This window comes from Boleophthalmus pectinirostris, unplaced genomic scaffold, assembly GCF_026225935.1.
Source record: "Boleophthalmus pectinirostris isolate CB_2022bp ecotype Guang Dong unplaced genomic scaffold, ASM2622593v1 HiC_scaffold_3, whole genome shotgun sequence".
Taxonomy (NCBI): domain Eukaryota; kingdom Metazoa; phylum Chordata; class Actinopteri; order Gobiiformes; family Gobiidae; genus Boleophthalmus; species Boleophthalmus pectinirostris.
In genome coordinates, this window is record NW_026571299.1 from 43,401,003 (window position 1) to 43,420,412 (window position 19,410).

The 19,410-nt window shown below is 39.7% G+C and overlaps 2 protein-coding genes across 2 annotated transcripts in view; both read right to left on the bottom strand.

The window, feature by feature from the left end:
- Positions 1–6: 6 nt before the first annotated feature.
- On the bottom strand, positions 7–14,267 carry LOC110170193 (histone-lysine N-methyltransferase SETD5). The gene is made up of 21 exons (XM_055160577.1): positions 14,145–14,267; positions 13,783–14,035; positions 7,445–7,701; positions 6,924–7,023; positions 6,561–6,823; positions 6,401–6,456; positions 6,124–6,311; positions 5,975–6,013; positions 5,637–5,900; positions 4,766–4,914; positions 4,577–4,694; positions 4,389–4,498; positions 3,869–4,115; positions 2,772–2,852; positions 2,309–2,464; positions 1,876–2,232; positions 1,454–1,714; positions 1,265–1,382; positions 936–1,159; positions 729–785; positions 7–648 (listed from the first exon to the last, which is right to left on the bottom strand). Exons 3-21 carry the CDS (start codon positions 7,513–7,515, stop codon positions 124–126), a joined length of 3,384 nt encoding a protein of 1,127 aa, XP_055016552.1. The 5' UTR covers positions 7,516–7,701; positions 13,783–14,035; positions 14,145–14,267; the 3' UTR covers positions 7–123.
- A 1,106-nt stretch (positions 14,268–15,373) lies between these two features.
- The window catches only part of LOC110170168 (plexin-B1-like), a 51,477-nt gene continuing 47,440 nt past the window's right edge, over positions 15,374–19,410 (bottom strand). The window contains 8 exon segments of the mRNA XM_055160576.1: positions 15,374–17,286; positions 17,616–17,690; positions 17,767–17,842; positions 17,933–17,997; positions 18,216–18,363; positions 18,581–18,741; positions 18,902–19,068; positions 19,265–19,349. Coding sequence (XP_055016551.1) covers positions 17,182–17,286; positions 17,616–17,690; positions 17,767–17,842; positions 17,933–17,997; positions 18,216–18,363; positions 18,581–18,741; positions 18,902–19,068; positions 19,265–19,349 — 882 coding nt within the window. The 3' untranslated portion in view covers positions 15,374–17,181.

The window sequence follows — 19,410 nt, forward strand, 5'->3', positions numbered from 1 at the left end:
ACAATTACATTACATAAGTCATCAGAATTTTTTACACAAACACTTAACAGAAAGTATTTATGCAAACTAAGAATACGATGTTGGAGCATCTGACCAATGTGAATGACTTTAAATTAGAGATTCTCATTGCAATAGTATTTGTTTTACTTCACAAACAAACCAAAAAAAAAGTACAATACTTGCCTTCTTTTTTTGAGGCGGGTTGCTCATGTGAGGTGGCGTGCCACTGTCTGGGTACATTCCCCCATAAAGAGTGTCCCCATACGGAGACATAGACCCATGGTCCCCCATGAGACCATGCCCACTTAAAGAGCTATGGAGAGACTCTACAGGGGAAAAGCATTCTGTTTTAGGGAGCCGCTGTTCCGTGGGCACAGTATTTCCCAGGTTTGCATTGAGGGGTGAGCAGGTATAAATGAGATTAAATTCTGTCTTGAAAGTTTGCTCCCTGCTTAGGTCCGATGACAGACAAGACGCTTGGTTCACTGAATTAGTTCCAACTGCTGGGCCTTGAGAATCAAGGCCTGCAGCACCTCCAGGAAGGGAGTATTCATCAGACATCATAGCAGCTGGACTCTCCAGGCTGGAGGAGAGGGACACCTCTAAAAACTGCGGTCGAGAAATATCATAGTCTGCTTGCACACAGGGCTGAGAAGACACAAAGAAAATTAACTTACAGGATGTCCTACAAAGCAGAGAGGCATTTTAGTGAGTGTAATGAAAAGTACCTCAGGTGATATGGACTCTGGCCTGTGGACTGGAGATGCCTCCGGTGACGATATGTTCTAATGAGACAAAGTAAAGTTAGGCTACTGAAGCTTCATTTAAGTAAAATTAACAGAATCTAAATCTGTCAACTGCAGAATAAAAAAATAAAAAAAGACTGAATAGGCTGTAGTGGTAGATAAACTTAATAAGTGCATGCTCACGCGTACCTCAAACTGCAGTGGTGTGTTGCAGCGGCTGGTCGGCAGTGAGGGCATGGGGGAGTAGGGAAGGCCGTTGGATAGACAAGGCGTGTGGAGCAGAAGATGAGGAGGGTCCTCTGGAGGAGGGGGGGTGATGGGTGACAAGGGCCGGAGTAAATGCTCCGAAGATGTTGCTGGTGTTGATTCAGTCAGATACTTGGACCTGCGCTTTTTAATTGGGGCATTGACCTCTGCAATTCAAAAACGAAACAAAGACAAAAATTGACCTCAGCAAACTTAAATACTTAAGTTAACTTAAAAACAGTGGATGTGTGGCAGATAAATAGGGGACTGACCAGTGGACAGTGGGTTGGGGGTTGACCTGCTACTCGTACTTTTCTGAGACAAGGTGGATTCTGTTCCATCTTCAACACTGACAGAGCAGCTCTCATCTTCCATTTGCTTTATCCACCTCTGCCACAGAAACAAAAAGTTTAACGGATTATTTCACATGGTTCATTTGGTTTTATTCATCAGCGACTCACCTTCTTGTAACAGCCATAAGTGCCATCCATCTGGAGTGGACGGGGTCTGCGTCTCTCGGGGTTAAAGGGTGAGCCGAAGCGGATGTAGTGTCGAGGAGTGGTACAGATCATGGATGTGTGAGACAGGCCTGGCAGCATATTCAAAGTGGTGGCCAGAACTGTGGGGTCTGTGGTTATCCTCAAAGGACGCTCAACTGGCAACTCCTGGGGCACCTTCTCACCTCCAGGCACTTTGTCATTTAGCCACTCAGTAACCAAGTACTGCAGAGAGAACATATAAAGAAAAATTATATTAATCAAATTAGTTTGGTTAAGAAGAAACTATTAATGACAAACAATCGAAGAGGATTAATAGTAGACAGGGTCAATAAAATTTCCACATTATTCCTTATTCAGGCTGTCAATATCCAATACTACCTCACCTTCTTGGTTTTAGGGTAGCGAAAGTTCCCTCTGTGGATACAGTTTGGACCTTGTCCATCTCCATCAAAAAGGCCAACTGAACCTAGAACCCCTTCCCCCTGTTCAGCACCATAGGGGCCCTGGGATGCCTCCTCTTCTAGAGCAGCACCCTGATCAGCCAAAGCACCAGATGCTGCCACTGCAGCTGCTGCCTGTTGAGCCAGAGCCTGGCGCTGACGACGTGCACGTTGTGATGAACTGGAGCGATAACGAGAAATTCGACTTTTGGGCCTGGGCTTTGCAGGTCGTGTAGGTTTAGCTGCAACAGCAGGGACTGGCAGGTTGTGAGGTGTCTTGTCATCAGTTGGAGTTGGGTCCTAAGACAAATATCAGATGAGCTGCTGTATTGTCAACAACCTTTGATATTTAATTAGTTGTCACAGTAATACTTACAGTGACATAGGTTGTGCGCCGTGTGCTCATTCCAACTGCCGTGGTAGGAGCTGCTGGATTTCCTGCAGTCACACTCCGAGAATCAGCTTCTACACACTCTTCTTTCAACTCGGCAAAGCCTGCTTTCCTCCGCCGTCTATCTGCAATGTTCAGCGTCTACGCACACAGAATTATAGTAGTAGTAATTATAGTATTTTTACTATGGGACATTGCAACAATCTCATCAGATACTAATGACATTCACACAACATTTAATCATCATCTCTCAATCCAGGTGCTCTGACAAGTGAATTGCTTACTGGTGGTTATACAATAAAGATCAAGGCAATTCAACGAAATTTAGCACCTCCACGTCACTGTGGGAAGAAATTCTACAGTGCAGTTAAGAAATCGCACACTAATAGTTTTGATGTTTCCTTTCAACCAATACCAACATTTAAAAAGGTAACTATTAAGGACATACTTTATTACTAGAGCCAGGCACTCCGTTTTCAAACAGCTCGTTGTCTTTCTCTTCAGCCTTCAGTTCTTCAAATTGTTTCTCCTTGAATACACAAAAAACAAAATGTAGATTTAGGGGTTTTTCACAGATCAGTTGACATCAGTTGACAAGCAGTTGACAAGTGCTTTCAAATTGAATGCAGTGTGTTTGGGCCAATGTGAAATCAACAGCCGCACTCAAAACAGGAGATCTCAAAAGCAGCTAACCCCAAGCCAACCACTACTACTACTATTAGTGCGAAACACAACTCCTCTTGTACTTATAATAATAGTAATAATAGCGCATTAGGCTTCTAAGATCAGAATAGATCAGGCTTTGACTTGGAGGTATGGCCATCATCTGCACACTGTGTGCTGCTACGAGCATTTCATTGCAATCTCCAGCAAGAACCACCCACATGGTGAATTTGTAAGGCCTGGCGGGCAACATGAAATCTTGCGATAATTTGTGAGTTCACAAAGACATTTCTCTAACAAAATCCATCTGACCCAGTTCCAGCTGTTAGGCCCTGGCCACCAGTCATCTACACAAATCACAAACATTACAGATGGACGTATTCCAGCTCAGTAGTGGAAATACGGACTATTTTGTTTATGAAAAACACACAGAGGGAAGAGCTTTGTATATTTGAGGATGGGAAAGATGTTTGTGCTTTTCTCTTAAGTGTATTTTGCTTTCTGTTCCATTGTTGTGACGCTTTGACCAATCAGATTCAAATATTCGCCATGATGTGAGAGCCGTTCCAGTGCATCAGTCTGTTATGACCTAGGTTCAAATTTAGTCAAGAGTGGACAAAAGGACCACTACGACCCTGTACCACTAGAAAAGCATGCATGTTCACTGAACTTTGCATGAAACCAGTTGTTAAAAAACAATCTGTAATCAGTTGAACTCACATGTTTGGGTTGAATGTATTTGGTGTGTGTGATCAAGAGCTCCACCAATTAAACTGAACTAAATTTTGTGCACATTGGGCCCATACCACAGAGCTTATGTGTAAGCACCCTTACATATTAAGTTTAAACAATTCCCAATAAAAAGCTGTAGTCAGTCATTACCTCAGCATCACTGGCTCCTTGTGCGTCTTTGGCCTCCGGGTGCTGGTCTAGAGACTGGTTAATATCACCACTTGAGCCCTCTTGCTCTTTCCTTCGGGCCTTTCTCCTTCTGGTTTCTGCTCCAATCAGAGGTGTGGGAGGTAAAAGTGACGGAGGACTCACCAGGTTATCTGTGGGGTTTAGGTTGTGTTTCTGTACTGGGCAGTTCTCATTCCCCTTATGGCAAGCACAGTCCACTTTGTAATTACTGCAAGACACAAAACACTGCAAGTTATTACTCATTATCTCATTACTGTATTCATACAGTTAGTTTCACAGGTTGAGCGCACCATATAACATTAGCTGGTGGTGCATAGTAAACTTTTTTTTATTAAATATAATATATATTAATACAATTTACTGTGAATAATCACCCATGTATCCAGTTTGCTTTTGTATTAAGCCCTGATGAAGACCCCTATAACACGTAATGATAATGATTTATATTTATTTATTAGAATTAAATGTTCAAAATACTAACCAACTACTAAATTCAAAGTCGAACCCAATGGTGACCTCAGAATCCTTAGTGATTTGACTAACAGCGTAGATGCACAGGTGAATCATACCCTCAGCAATCATATGTCGAACCTGAAAACAGAACACATGGCACTGTTGACTCAAATCTAAAACATTAAAAACTAAATCTTATTGTTACATGTATCTTACTTCAGCATTGGGTGTGCAAGACCTCCTGATAAATCGGGCATCATTCCCAAATGTACGTGCATCAACACACATCTCTACATCATTGTACTTTGAGTAGAAGAGCACAAATGGATAGGGTCTAAAACATAACAACAGGCATGAATAAAAGATCATTTCTAATACAATTAAACTGAATACTGGTAATCTTACTTTTTGAAGAAGTGACCATTGACTTCAAATTGTTGTTTGAGCATGACTTTCCCCCGATACTCAATAATTAGGGTATCAGGCTCCAAAGTCTTGGCCGCTCGTAAAATCTTCCTGTGTTTTTGCACACGAGTAACACGTCCCAACTGCAGCTATGAAAAAAATCATTTTAAAAGTAAATCCATGACAGACAAGTAAGGGATGCATTCCACCAGAATACTTAAGGCCTATTCATATTTCATAAAAACAAAAAGAACTTTGCTCTTGCACCCCGGGCTGGCCGGTTCCTGTTCTGCAGTTCTTGCAGTTTGTTCTCAGCACCTCAGCTTAGCAGAACTTTGTTTGGTAGTTCAGCAGTGCTCTCTGACATCTTCGCTCTGATTGGTTATTTATGTGGGCATGGTTTATCTGTTTCCTTGCCAGTGCAGAACAAGAAAAAAACTTGATGGTTTCGAGTCACAGCTGACGGAAATGGTGAGAATATACAAACATCTATACAATATGATGCTCAATGACTATAAAGACAGCCAAATGACAAGAAATTCATGGAGGGATATTGCAGACATTTTAGACTCGGACAAAAATCAATGTAGAAAAGTCTGGCGTAATCTTCGTGACAAGTTTGCGAAAACCCAAAAGGCAAGTCACCAAAAAAAAGAACGGTCAGGCTGGAGGACGAAAAGAAATAGAGCTAGGGGGAGGGCAGTTCAGCAGCAGAACATCTTCATTAGTTTATCTTCATTAGGCTATAGGTGTGACAACACAATCCAAGCTCTGAAGCACATGAAGACCAACTATGGTATTAAACATAACAAAAAAACTTGCAATGTGCCATGGCTTGCAAACTAGTCTGTACTGCTTTGGTGACACGTACCTGCATTTGTGAGCCGAGGACTGTGTTGTTACAGGAGAGTGCGGTCCGGTTTATAGTGTCTATGAACTCTGCTGGACTTGTTTGTGATGAGGAGGGGGACTGAGAGTCTCTGGAGCTGCCACTGTGGTGCTGAAGGAGTGACTGCACATCTGCGCTATACTGATTGGCCAGAGCTTCCTCATATTGGTCTGTCCACTTGCGGATTTTGCTCTCCCACCCCTCTGAAGTGTTTTCATCCAGCACACTAGCATCTGTTGTTGAGTTCTGCAAGGTACATTGCACCTGTAACTACACTGCAGAAATGCTCTAAAATTCCCACATTTTTTTCTTTACCGTACCTTCATTCGCATGGATTTTCTGGAACCCTCTCTGAAAGCCTGAATATGATAGTAAAATAGTAGATAAACATGAGGTCAAAAGGTTTCTGGCTCACCGCTGAAAATTATAAATAATTATATACAGTAAGTCACATTTACAGCATTTTTACCTTGACCTTCTTGGCCTTGGCTACACCACGAGTCTTCTCTGTGCTTTTCTTCCTCTTTTTGGATTTACTTCGTTTGACTCTGTTGACCGTGAGTTTAATGCTGGTGGGCGTATGTTGAGTGGCTGTATAGGACACAGTTGAAGGGGATACCTCTTCATCGCCACTTTCAGTAGCACTGCTTTCTCCCGCTAACATAAAATCAAATGCTTTTGTCAAATTACATTTTAAACATTGTAAATGTTATTTTTTTTAGAAGTGATAAACCAAAACAACGTACCAGATACATTTTCAGGATTTCTGTGACCCTTTCCTCTTTTACAGCTGTCAAGGTCCCTGCAAAGTGGGCAGAAAAAAATAAGAAATGGGTAATAATATTATTTCTAGTCATATATTTAGCTGACTGTATTATTGAACAAAAATAAGAGTGTGTGGCAGACCTGCAGTGGTCACACTTGATGAGGATACTGTCTGCTGTCAGACTACATTGACACCAGCTTGAGTTGGGCAGCTCGTCATCAGAGGAGCTGTCACTGTCTGCGGAGTTGTCCTCAGCAGATTTGTGATAGCGAGAAGCTCTAACCACACCGTTGAGCTCCATGCGGGGAATGATTGTTTGGGACAGTGGGGAAGCAGGTGGCGTGGGGGGCGGAGGCGCACCATAGTTGTGATCTTGGCAACACACAACGGAAGACTGCTGCATCTAAACAAAAGAACAGAGAGACACGGGTTTTGTTTAATATGAAAAACATTTCACAGTATATAATAGAACATGGTCCAAATATATAAAAAAATATTCTTACAGCATAGGGTAGACCACGATACCCATGACTCTGTGCACTCCCACAGCTATGGTTGTAGTTCTTCTCATTCACTGCAGGACTTGCTTCTACTGATTCAGGGCTGAAATATTAAAAGAATATATAATTATTCCTATTTTTTAAGAATCTCAGAAGTCTACAACTTTAACAGCAGGAAGAAAAGGGGATAATACACTTGTCCCCATTGCAAATGTGTATCTGCTGCACTGTCCATTACCAAAAGCACTTGTTTAAAACATCCTCTTTTTTACTTAATAAAAAAAGAACATAAATTTAGGATTGTGATTATAATATTAATGTAATTTAAAATAACTAAATATAGAGAATCTAGACTCTAGATATTTAAAAGCTGTTGTTTGAACTAATCAGAATTTTATTTGAATTGCATTGATTGCATTTGAACTTTGTGCAGCGGAGACAAATATCGTGGAGACTTGAAAGACTTGACACATTTTGGTACCTGAAAGATGATCAAGCAAAAAGCGGTCAATCTAAGAACTTACTCGGATCCAGCAGCCATGTCTGAGTATGACGTTTCAGGCGTAGTGACTCCCAGAGCGATTACTATGCTCATGACGTCCAGCACAGCGACGCTCTGGGAGGGGGATGAGGGGGGAGGAAGGGGTGGGGAAGGGGGGGTAGAGCAAGGGCAGGGGGGAGGGAAAAAGGTTAAGAATCACAGGGTTCCAGCTACAGCCACAGAGCACGCCAAGGGTGGGTGCCACCGAGCCGCACGCCACGGCCCACCGGCATTGGGGACCTACAACACACAAATGACATTTTAAAAACACTTCACTCATCATTCACGGATAGAAAAAATGTCACATTTTGGAGAAAGTCTAAATATTTATGATCAGCAAATGTATATTTAAAATCCCTTTTTATTTATTTTAAATTACAAGACACATTTAATTGGAAATTGGAAAACTGGAATTTGAAACATATTTAATTGGAAATTGTGATAGATAATAAGGAAAAAAATCAGAAAAAATGTCATTAATTTCTTTGTCATACCACCCAGGCCTAGCACAGATAAAGCATTTTTCCTTTGTAGGGCTGACAGTATTAATTAATGAATAACTGGAAAGCAAGGTTCAGAATCAGTACTAATAGACTAAATCTCCTTTGGTGATAAAGATAACACATTATAAAATCTTAAATGTAGAAGGAACTGGAAGTAACAGGTTATTCCTAACAACCAGTTTTAAAGTTTTACTTTTTGTTTTACTTTTTGTTTTGGCCCCAGCAGTTCATAAGAACACCACTAGGGGGCACTAACTGCACTCTAAACCTATTTTCGGTGACTCATTCACTGCATCATGTGACCGAACCATGGAGCCAACCCAGCAGTGTTTTCTCACGCTCTCTCACTGCTCCTAGGCAGGACAAAAAACACGGCAGGATAAAAACAAGTTTGTAATAATAATTCAACCTATTCAACATCACAATAAAACTAAGAGGTACCAGACGTGCAGAGCATCATTACAAAGTCTCAATTCTAATAAGAAAACTTTATTTGATAAAGCATAATTAGAAAACAATTAATCTTTTTTTTTTTTTTTTAGATACAGTATATTGTTTTCGATTTAGAAATGTGTCAAGTGTCAAGGCAAAAGCAATTCTCTATATGCCAGTTCATACTTACAATTATTACTCAAAAATACCATATTACCCAATCTCAAATTAGAAGTCTTTCATTTGGGCTCATAGTTAAAATGCTGAAATCCAACATTTGGTTTAAGCCTAAAATGACTCCTGCATCCTCACTGCCTAAACCCCCAGCACCTGCAACCAATCATGAATCATGCCTGTGTAGCCTCTGCGCTATATGCAGTCATATATTGAGACTGGTCAAAACTTGTATGTGTCCTTTATATGCAAGTTTAAGCACTGGCAACCCAGGTTCAGCTGTGATTGTAATACATTTTTTCAAGCATACTCCAACTGTAAGGGAGCACAGTACACACAGTTCCTCTAAACAGCTTCCAGTTTAATTTAGGGTGAATTTAGTCAGTTAATCACAATTAACTCAAGTTGACTTAAGTCAAATGTCTGAGAATTTTAGAAGCAAAATAATGAATTTCAGTTAAAGCTATATTTATCAAAGTACACCAAAACATAAATAGTTTTTTATATTATCATTTATGGTTGTCACATTTAAACAAATCACGATCTATTAGACAATATTAGTGTTACGACACAGCTCTGCCAATGTTAGGGGAAACAAAGGTCAAGATTTCACTCTTGCACAATGTTATACCGTAACTGTGCAATAATCATAAAATCACAATGGTTATTCTTATTAATTGTAACACTGAAATGTTAAATTGTGACATCCATAGTGGCAGCTATAGCAGGACTGATGTGTATAGCTCAGTGCTCCTCAGTGGTGAAGCTGTTTAAACATGGAGGTGGGTGTCATCAACTAAGGCTGCCAATAGTTAGGTTGACAGGAAAAGGGCATTTGCTCCAAGAGCAGCGCTTGGGACAGTGCAAACCCAACAGTCCCATTCTACACCACATTAAACGGCCGCTCCAAGAGCCCTTGAAACACAAGGTAGAGTGTGGTGTGAACGCAGTCGACCAAACAGTCCGTGGTGACAGCTAAAGTGGATTTGGGTAAAAAAAAAAAAAAAAAAAGGGGGTTGCTGTTTGCCACATTCATCTGACAAGTAAATGTTCATCTTAATATCAGCAGCGCTTCTCTCTGCCTCTGTCAACGCAGGGAAGCCTTGTCACCTTTTCCTCCCCCATTACCAGCACGCATCACTCATTCTTTAAAGCAGCAATCTACTTTGGATCTGGATAAATGGTGAAAGCACAGGTGAAAGAACAAGACCACCATGCATAGTGCCAGAAGTCTATGGCTATGAAAATAAGTTCAGCGATCATCTGATGGCCTCTCAAGTGGCTCATGGTGCGTGTTTGGGGTGAACGAAGCTCTGCGCATGTGAACAAAACCGACCCAAAAGTGTAGTTAACAGTAAACAGAACATCTTGTGCGCACTGGGGTCAGTCCATAGAGCACATGAACATGTGAGAAAATAAAAACATCACATGATGGCAGACACTATGTTTTCAGTAATTTTGAATCTATAAATCCATGGTTCTACTCAGACTGTTAACAATTATAGAAATGTGTTACACTAAAGTCAGTTGTACAACAAAACCATTAAATGCGTACATTTAAAAAGTAAATAGGATTGATTCCATTCACGTCTATGTATCCCAATAACATTATGATAATGCTGGTGAGGCCTGGATTATACTTCCACAAGTACATTTTGCACATAAGAGAAAACATTTTCAGTATTATAATCTGTGTGGTGATGCAGCTTCAAACAGTAGAAACTGCCTGGCCCTTCGTACCCCTAACACCTAATGTGCTGCACTTTTCGCTCATTTTCAATGAATGCTTTAAAAGAATTATGCATCTTTGATGAGTGCATGGGGCAAAATCCATTGCCAGTGTGTCCCAGGCCTTACATTTAAACAAGACCAGCCCAGTGCAGTTCATCAGGATTAAATGTAGCTATTACATAGATGTTCTGTTTTGAATGCAGTCTCCCCTTTCATTCCTCAAAGTAGCAATTTACTTTGGATCTGGAAAAATGAACAATATAAAACTCCATAGATGATTAATATGGCTTTTTGACTCATGACCACAGATAGTGTGTAAGGCCTTATTAGAAGCAGTCTATTCTTTAATCACTATCAGTCCCTCTCCCTGGTGTGTGTCCTCCACACACCATCTATGGCATTTTTCAGGCATTTTTCTACTTCCTCTGTGGACACTGCAAACTCACAGATCATCCAAGTGCAGTTCAGTTCATCTTGAACAAGCCTATAATAGTCCACTTGATTTGCTTAAAAAGCTCAATTGACCAAAATATGAAACTCGCCCTATAATTTTTTTCTGTGTCTTGGTTAGTTAAGTCAGTCCTCTGCCATTAGTTATAATCAAGAAGAAATACAAGTGATAAATAATGTCAATTATTACTACTATTTGTGGTCTTTTCTTGCTTGTGTTTAAAGTAAGCTTCAGAATTCACGCCCAGGCTATGTAGTTATTGAAGTCAAGCGTCAGCTATCTTGCATGTTTTCACAACATAATTTTGTACTTGTAAATCAGTACTAAAAACATTTTGGATTAAAATCACTAGTAAATTGTATAATATGTGGCTCAGAACAAAAAAGGAACATGCATTTGCAGGCAGTGCAAACATTCGGTGCCATAGCAACAGCACTGCTGCTACGAATATGTTAAAACTGTCTGATTATTTTTTATCTGTTTAGCAATTTAAGGGCCATGAACTAACACATAGACTTGACTGTTACTGAAGTACAATTTATGAGAGGACCACATGTGTATCAGCTTGAAATGGTTTAGTGGATGGCTCAGTGGGTTTAGAAAACAGAACATGTTCCCACAAATATCACTTATGAGCATAGTGAGAAAAGCATGTCTGATTGTGTATTCACTCCTTTCAACTGATTCTGTATTATAAGCACCATTGCCTTTTCTTGGTACTACTAACAGAATACAGCAAAGAAGGCCTCTGCAACAACACTCCCACAAGAGCCAGGGAAACACTGGCGGTCCATTGGACCAGCTCCAGTTCTCCTCCACCAATAGAAGAGCTGCAACAAGCAGGCGTCATGGCCACTTGTTTTCAACCCTGTTGTGCAAGATGGAAAAGCACACACTACCAGGACAGCAGAGGGGAGACTTCAGAAATATACAGGCAGGAAAACACATTTGTATTGGGGGATTGGTGCAGTAGCCACAAATCATTTATATTCCAATTCTTTCATGCATTTCAAAACCATTTGCTTTTCTGACCTTATATGCACTCTCAAGAACAGCACGTCAACAACTCACTATCAACATTAACTGGCATACATATAAAATAAGACAACTCCTATCACCTAATCTGCAAGTCGGCTATTTGACAGATTGTAACAACTACTACACTTTGTGTATTATCTGGTAGTGTTGTGGCTAATGCAATAGACCTCTAGACACTCTTATTCGAGAACACCAATGCAGACCCAACAAATAATTGCATATATAGCTCCAGTGGCAAATATATCGATCCAGCTAAAATAATAGTAGACCTGTGTATATTTTGTTATTACAGAATGTCCTAATACACGTACATTTTGCGTGAGTGTGTATTCCAGATTATATTAGCAGTCCACCGGTCCAGTGACTCCACAAAACACGGATACATTATTACGTGGTGTAGCTGTGCGTAGAAACAAACGCAGGTAGGCTACGTTTAGGGCAGCCATGAGTCTTGTGCTTCCAAAATATTTGACCTCGCAAGAAGTACGTTGTATAAAAATTGGCCCCCATTTGTATGTACGTCTATTTGGTTTTGAGAAGCGTTCACTCACACGATAATGGGTTTGCTTTTTGCTAGTAGCCAATTTAAAAACGCAACAACTGCGAGTTTTCAACGTTATCATCGATTTACATTGCAGAAATTCACTGAAGTCAACACAAATGTTGTATGGTGGGCTAAATGAATTGATATACGTCTAAATCAACAGTGTAAAACACATAGGCGCTCCAATATAATGTGAAAGCTAAAAAAGGAAACAGTCCCCGTCTAAAATACCAGCCAGTTCTGTGAACCGCCATCGAGGCTGGGGGTTGGGAAGTGGGGGAGGTGAAAAACAGCAAGTCACCACCAAACACAAGTGCTTTTTATTTGCCAGTTTCACTCCAAAACAGATACACAATGTCTAACCTGAAGCTACTTCAGTAATTTAGATGGACTTGGAGCATTATGTCAATGACGTCTACAACATTACTTACATTTTAAAACAGCCAACACTCAAAACATTTAAGGATATACACACAATTATGTTGATGTACATGAAGACGTATTATGAAAAATCAGTCATTAAATGTAACTAGTGTGTTTCCATGAAGTGTCATTACTGGTGTGGGGCTTCAACTTTGTCGAGATAAAATGCGTGGCAGTATGCCACAGAGACTAGAAAGAGCACCGTTCGAACATGAGTCTAGTCCTGTTTTATGTGTACATTTTGGAGGAAGCTAATGGAAAAATGTCTGAAATTCTTAATCTTAATGTTCATTGCGAAAATAAATACACAATCACGTATCCCAAAAATGGACGGAACCTCAGTTCATTACCCAAGGAGATCTATCAGGTATGTTTAGAACATAGAGTCTGTGGTTCAGTATAATGGCATGAAGGGTCAGAAAAAGTTTGCAATTAACGGTTAAATGACTGAACCAAACGCAAAAACATGGATTTATCGGTCCAGGCTGTGCAAGATAATCTTTTGAACGTGAATCAATCTTCTTGAACGTGCTGAAAATAAAACAAAACCAACCCTTATGCTTTCATAGGTAAAACAAAATAATGTCAAAGTGTAACAGGTCCGAAAACAATCCCACGTTACGATAACGATTTTTCTTCCACGAAATAGTTACCTTTAATCACAAGTGCACAAAAAAGCAACGATAGCACTGTTTTGAAAAACGAATTATGTAGTAAATACACATGCTTTTTCTATCATCTTCTACAAGCTATCTGTCTTGATTCACCTGATTTTAACACAGACAGCATACAAAATGCTTTTTCATAATGTGAGTTCTGTAATTATGCTTATTTTAAGCAGGCTCAGTGTTTTAATCAAGTAAAGTGGACGCCAAGTATTGGGCTAACTAGCTCAGTTAGCCTTGTTAGCTATACTCGTTAGCTCAGGAGCGATGATGGTTCGACTGAAACATGCTCCGTGTTTGTTTAATCTGAACGTATTGTGGCTGTTGATAACGTTTCATTACTGTGTCCCGCATACTCACCTAAAGGGACATTCCAAAATCTTGTATGTGGGAAAAAATCCAGTACAATGGAAAGCCTTTGTGATATCCCAACATGAAGCAGCCCACTAGGCCTGTGACAAGGCCTCGGAGTCTCCCGTATGTCTGCCGTTAAAAGTAGCTCCCTCTCTCTGGATCACAAACAAACTTCTCACTGTTTCCACGCATTGGCGTAAAGTTAAATTCAATATCCACGCAAAGTAAAGGTCATCCATTAAGTCTGTCCAGTAGATCCCTGCAAGGTAGATCCATTTATTTTAGTTGATATAATATTTATAATAGGTATTTATAATGAGGTATGTGCTGCTGTATCTAATGCACTCTGATTCTGTGAAGGTCCGTACGTTTGCAGAAGCGCCCATCCCCCTCCTCACCGGGCTCGAGCTCCAGTCCCTGCGAAAATGACACACAACCTGTACGCGGGGTTTCCCATGCGACCGAGAAGGGGCTTGTTGGTTACGTGACACAGAATCTGAAAACTAATTGGACAACAACGTGTCAGTCACTTTGTACACATATATCGACCAATCAAAACGTCGATCGATTTCGTTTTCCGTCATTGGGCGGGATGTGTGCTGAGGAGGGCAGTGAAAAGTCCGCACCATTACGAGCCGTCGACATTTGGGATAGTTGGTGTTGAGAAGTTGTAAAGAACCTCAGACGGAATTTGGAACTAATCTCCCCGGATATTTTATAAATTTGGAATAATCTTAACAATCTATTGGAATTATGCTTTTGTTTGGGTGAATATTACCGAGGATTGCGTGTTTGAAGTTCGAACACATTCATGAGTAAAAAGAACAGGGTCATGAGGTCCCTGTGGGGTTTCTTTTCTTTATGGTGGCCCCTCTTTAAATGTTACATGCATTTTCTGGGAGGATGTTTCTTATTTAATGGATACAAAAAGACCAAGTGTCACTGTAATGTAGCATGTATTGAAATGTTTAAAATCACGTCAAAATGATCAATCGTCAATATTTGATCAACTTTCTTAATTTTATTCTCGACGATAAACATTCTGATTTAGTTTGGTACGAAGGAGCTAAGTGAGAGACTGTTGTGTGGCCCAGCGTGTCTGCATATGCTACGATTTCAGCCGTTTGACGATCACGATCTAGAATTTTCTATTGTTGAATAAGCGGCTCACCTCTGCGGTAGGAGGCCGTACCCAATCAAACAAATCCGTAGATGTGTGGACTTTTCACATGAAGGCCTACACATAATGGAAAATGGCATAAATAGGTCAAAGAAAAGCCAATGGGTTTAGGCCTACTTGATATCGATTGGCTCCACACAAAAGTAGAGTAGACGTAAGGTTCACAAGCAACATTTATTTTTAGGTCAATTGCGCCCTCTGGTGTCTAAACATTTCAGTTCTTTTCTCGTTGAGTTATCTCAATATAATACTGAGATTCAATGCAAACTCATAATTCCCAAATTAGAGCCTATGTGTATTTCTGCTTAAACGTAAAGACATTAACCAAAACTACAATATAGGATAGGCTATCACATTGATTGTAATGTTTGTCTACTAATAGAAAAAAACTTTCTGGCCTAGTGATAAATCACTCAATGCAATACTTAGAATACTTTATTCCATCACAATGTGTGAGAATAACATTCTCTTATGTTAAATCACTACAGTTTCATCTGAAATCACTATATACAATATAAACAGAAAATACACATCCATATACAGTAGCTGTTTCTGGGAGCCTGTGATAGTATCCAGCCATACAGCAGTTTAGTGTCCCTCAGTTCCTTACATACAGCCTATAAACTGGGTGCCATTATAAAGCCTAATGATGAAGCATAACACCACATGCAAAATGTTAGTGCAAAGTCTGTTGGATACATAAACTGTTGGCATACATAATGATGACTTCAGTGGCTTGCCACAAAGGCTCTGATTGCAGTGTCTTATCACTATACACCTCGGCTTTGTTCATTTGTCATTTACATTAGGTCAATTTCACAAAACAAATTATTTTGCAAGTGTACCAAAGTACTGACAGAAATGTACTTTATTATACAAAAACTGTTAAAAGGCAAATTTTCCATAGCCCAAAATTTGCCTTGATTTAGTCTTGGTTTTGTGTCATCTTTTTTTTATTCTGACCAAGTTTGACTAGTAATGTAAGGCATGTACTTTTTGTTGTAACTGAAGTTGTGTGTTAAAAGTATATTAAAATATCAAAATAATATCAATATTGTAGTACTTAACAGCCATATTACAATATTTTCAAATACAGAGCAGCCCTAAATCCTACAAAAATGCCCTATTTCATTAAATATATTTGTTAAAAGGAATGTTAAATACAAAAAAAAAAAAAACAACTTGGCAGTTGTCACTGGGATTTTGGCTTACTTTTTAAAAATGCCAACCATTCAAAAGGACAGGTCATTTTTCTGTGCAGATGTATTGCTAGTTAAAACTGATCAATATATTGCTGAATGAATTAATAATGTATTTAACTGTTGCAAAAAATGATGCAGCATGAGGCTGAGGTAGAGGGCTGCATAGACATTAACAGAATTACATGGGAAGACATTAACTTCAAAATAAGACATAATGATAATTTTAAAATTGCGTTATTTTAGTTTTAAAAGTTGCCATTTCCATAAAATATACATTAGTAGCCAGCAGTGGTGGAAAGTAAAGAAGCAAAAAGTACTTTCCTTAGGTACAATCTTTTCTGAAATAAATTATTTACACTGGATACTTTTCACTTTTACATTACTACATTTGAGAGCAATATCTGTACGTTCATAATGGCATCCTGTCTGTTTTTAGTTCAAGACCTAGCACTGAGCAACAAAGAAAACTTAATTCAGTTCAGTCGCTTTGGTAAAATTTGCACAGTTTTTTATCAAGATCGCCTCATTTGACTTCTTAATAGATTTGAAGTACTTTCTTTGTTACTGTAATTGTACTTTATTATGGTATTATGCGTCCCATTTCCACCACTGGTAGCCAGAAATGCATTCACATTCACTGCTGTAACTGCAACTGAACAAACCTGAAAACACAGGTTGCTCCAATTTTGTCTTGAGAATTTGGGGCATTCAGTATTTTTAACAAGTGCAAATAATACATTTCTGCTTTTAAAAACAAAATATAGAGAAACCTGGGCATGTACTACATGGACCAAAAGATTTGGGTTTTAGGGTTCCCAAACATTGTACACAGTAGACTGCAGTAAGGCAACAGTTGGAAGACTCACTATCTATGAAATGTTGCTGAGAAAAGCACTTTGCACATCCACTTCTTAGTCAGGGTCCATTACTTGGCCTGTCCACTGAACATTGTCCTGTTCAGCGTTGATACTCCCATCCCGCAAGAGTCCATCTCCTTCAGCAGAGAACAGTGAGGTGTTTCTGTCACAAGTCTGTCACTTTATTCTCTACTGCAGCAGCAATCTGCTGGAGTCTGTATCCCAGCTGCATTTTCTGGGCTGTGGTGTCCTCCTCAAGTGCTGTTATGATCTGAAGAGAGCAACAAAACATAAAAAATAAGGGACTGGTATTTGGCTACCAACCCTGATCATTTGCCAAAAGTCTATCCTCCCTCTCTCTCTCCATTCTACGCATCACTATCTAATAAAGCCTATGGGTAGCCCATGGTACAGTATCTAACATACTCTACATGCGTAAAATAACCATATACAAATTTTATCTGTCAGGAACAATATTCATTTTACAAACATTTGGCACCACAGGGTAATTCCTTCAGCATATTTACAATTTTATATATATATAATAATTATTTTTTACATTTTGCATTTGTTTTCTTGGCACAATAATGAAATTATTACCTGGTCGTAGTATTTATTGATATACTTGTAGAGTTCATGCAGTGCCACCAGGTAGTTTAGCTCTCCAGAGTAGTTCTGAAACAGCACAGTCAGATGGTTTGCTTATTCACAGCATTAAGAGTAAAATAAAATGTGACTGCAGAGGACTAACCCTCGATAATTCAGCAAGAGCAGAGTTCATCTCCTGGTCACTGGCTGAGATTGTCTGCCTGATGTCAGCGTAGTACCTGTGTAGATTGACAAAGGAGAAGTGCATTCAGAAAATATGCATTCTAATGAATACATTTTAGGCAATGCATTTTAAAAGTGGAAGATACCTTTCAACCATCTGCTTGTAACGAGGAATGTCTCTGGCATACAGCAGTTTGTTAATGGGAGAATCCTATATACAATCAAATAAAAATACCAAAAAACACACCACTGAGATAAAGTCTGTTAACAAATGATTATTCATATGAGGGCTGTAGTCCTTTAGTCGATTAATCGGTCGAGGATCCTAGTTGACCAAAATTTGTACTAGTCAACATTTTACATTATAATGAACCAAGAATTTCTTTACTCAACTACAGCCCTAAATGACATGTGATTTAAACATCTTACCCTTCCCAGTTTGTGCTCAGCTATCGTACAAGAATCCATGAATGTCTGAGCAATGACTGAAAGCACAGCATCCACATGATCTGAAGCCTGGACATCAAAAATGAACTGAGGGTTTTTCACAATGTTGATCCAGAAACGCAGAGGAAGGCTGGAAACATAGAGCAGACATGAAAAAATAGAAGGGACAATAAAGGAGAACAACAACAAAAACACACACACACACACACACACAAAAGCAGGTTTAAGTTACTGTATGTTCGTAAAGTTTTTAAAGCTTTTTTGCTAAGAAGAGCCTTCATTGAACAGTGCTTTTGTGTGTGCGCATTTTTTGTGTGTGTGCATTGTGTGTACATTTTTTTGTGCACCTGTTGGTCTTCCAGATGTGAATAGTCTCTGGGTCGGTGATGCCGTGCTGCCCTGCTTGATCATCCAAGAGGTCAAAAAAATACTTGACTGCCAGAGGAACTGGGCGACTGGTACTGAGGATCACCATGAATAGATCATCCACAAACTTCTGCAATGTTCCCTAAAGAAAGACACACGTTTTAACGTTAGTGTTTTGTCGTTGCATAGTCCATCCAGGTTATAAGAGGCTTTGGCACTGATCAGGACTAGTCTCTCACTGGCCCCATCTCTTAACTTACTGTGCATGATCATATTTTCCTGGTTTTATGCAGACAGTTTACCTTCATGGACAGTAGTCTGGTAAGGTAGATCTCTGGGATAGCTTTGGCTCTCTCTCTCTCCCTCATGCTCCCTCTGCGGTGTTTGGGAAGCTCTGGCTCCTCACTGGCTTTAACCAGGTGCCACAATCTCACTCCTCCTTCATCTGCATCCTCCAGCATAGGAGTTTCTGTATTGTGAGAATTTGTATTTGTGAGATCCAGCATCAAAAATGATCATTTCTCAGCAGTCAAAATCATAAGTCTACTGGTAAGCAGGCCTTACACACTGGATTAGTAGAGAAATGGAAAGACATTAGAAAAATACACATAAGTTCCGGCAGAAAGATGAGACAAGATACCAGTGAAGTCCAAGTTAACACTCACTCTCTCCAGCTACGTATTCATGGTTGTCATGATGGATGTGCTTGGTGTGTCGAGGTATAAGAGCGACAGTTGCCCCATCTGGGACCTGCAGAGCAACAATCTGTCAATAACATCATAAACTGCATTTGTTTATGGTTTAGGATCTC

Coding starts and splice junctions, on each gene's coding strand:
- LOC110170193 (XM_055160577.1), bottom strand. CDS start 7,515: ATGAGCATAGTAATCGCTCTGGGAGTCACTACGCCTGAAACGTCATAC. Junction 6,824..6,923: donor ATCGTGGTCTACCCTATGCT/GTAAGAATATTT, acceptor TCTTTTGTTTAG/ATGCAGCAGTCTTCCGTTGT. Junction 1,715..1,875: donor GCTACCCTAAAACCAAGAAG/GTGAGGTAGTAT, acceptor TTCTCTCTGCAG/TACTTGGTTACTGAGTGGCT.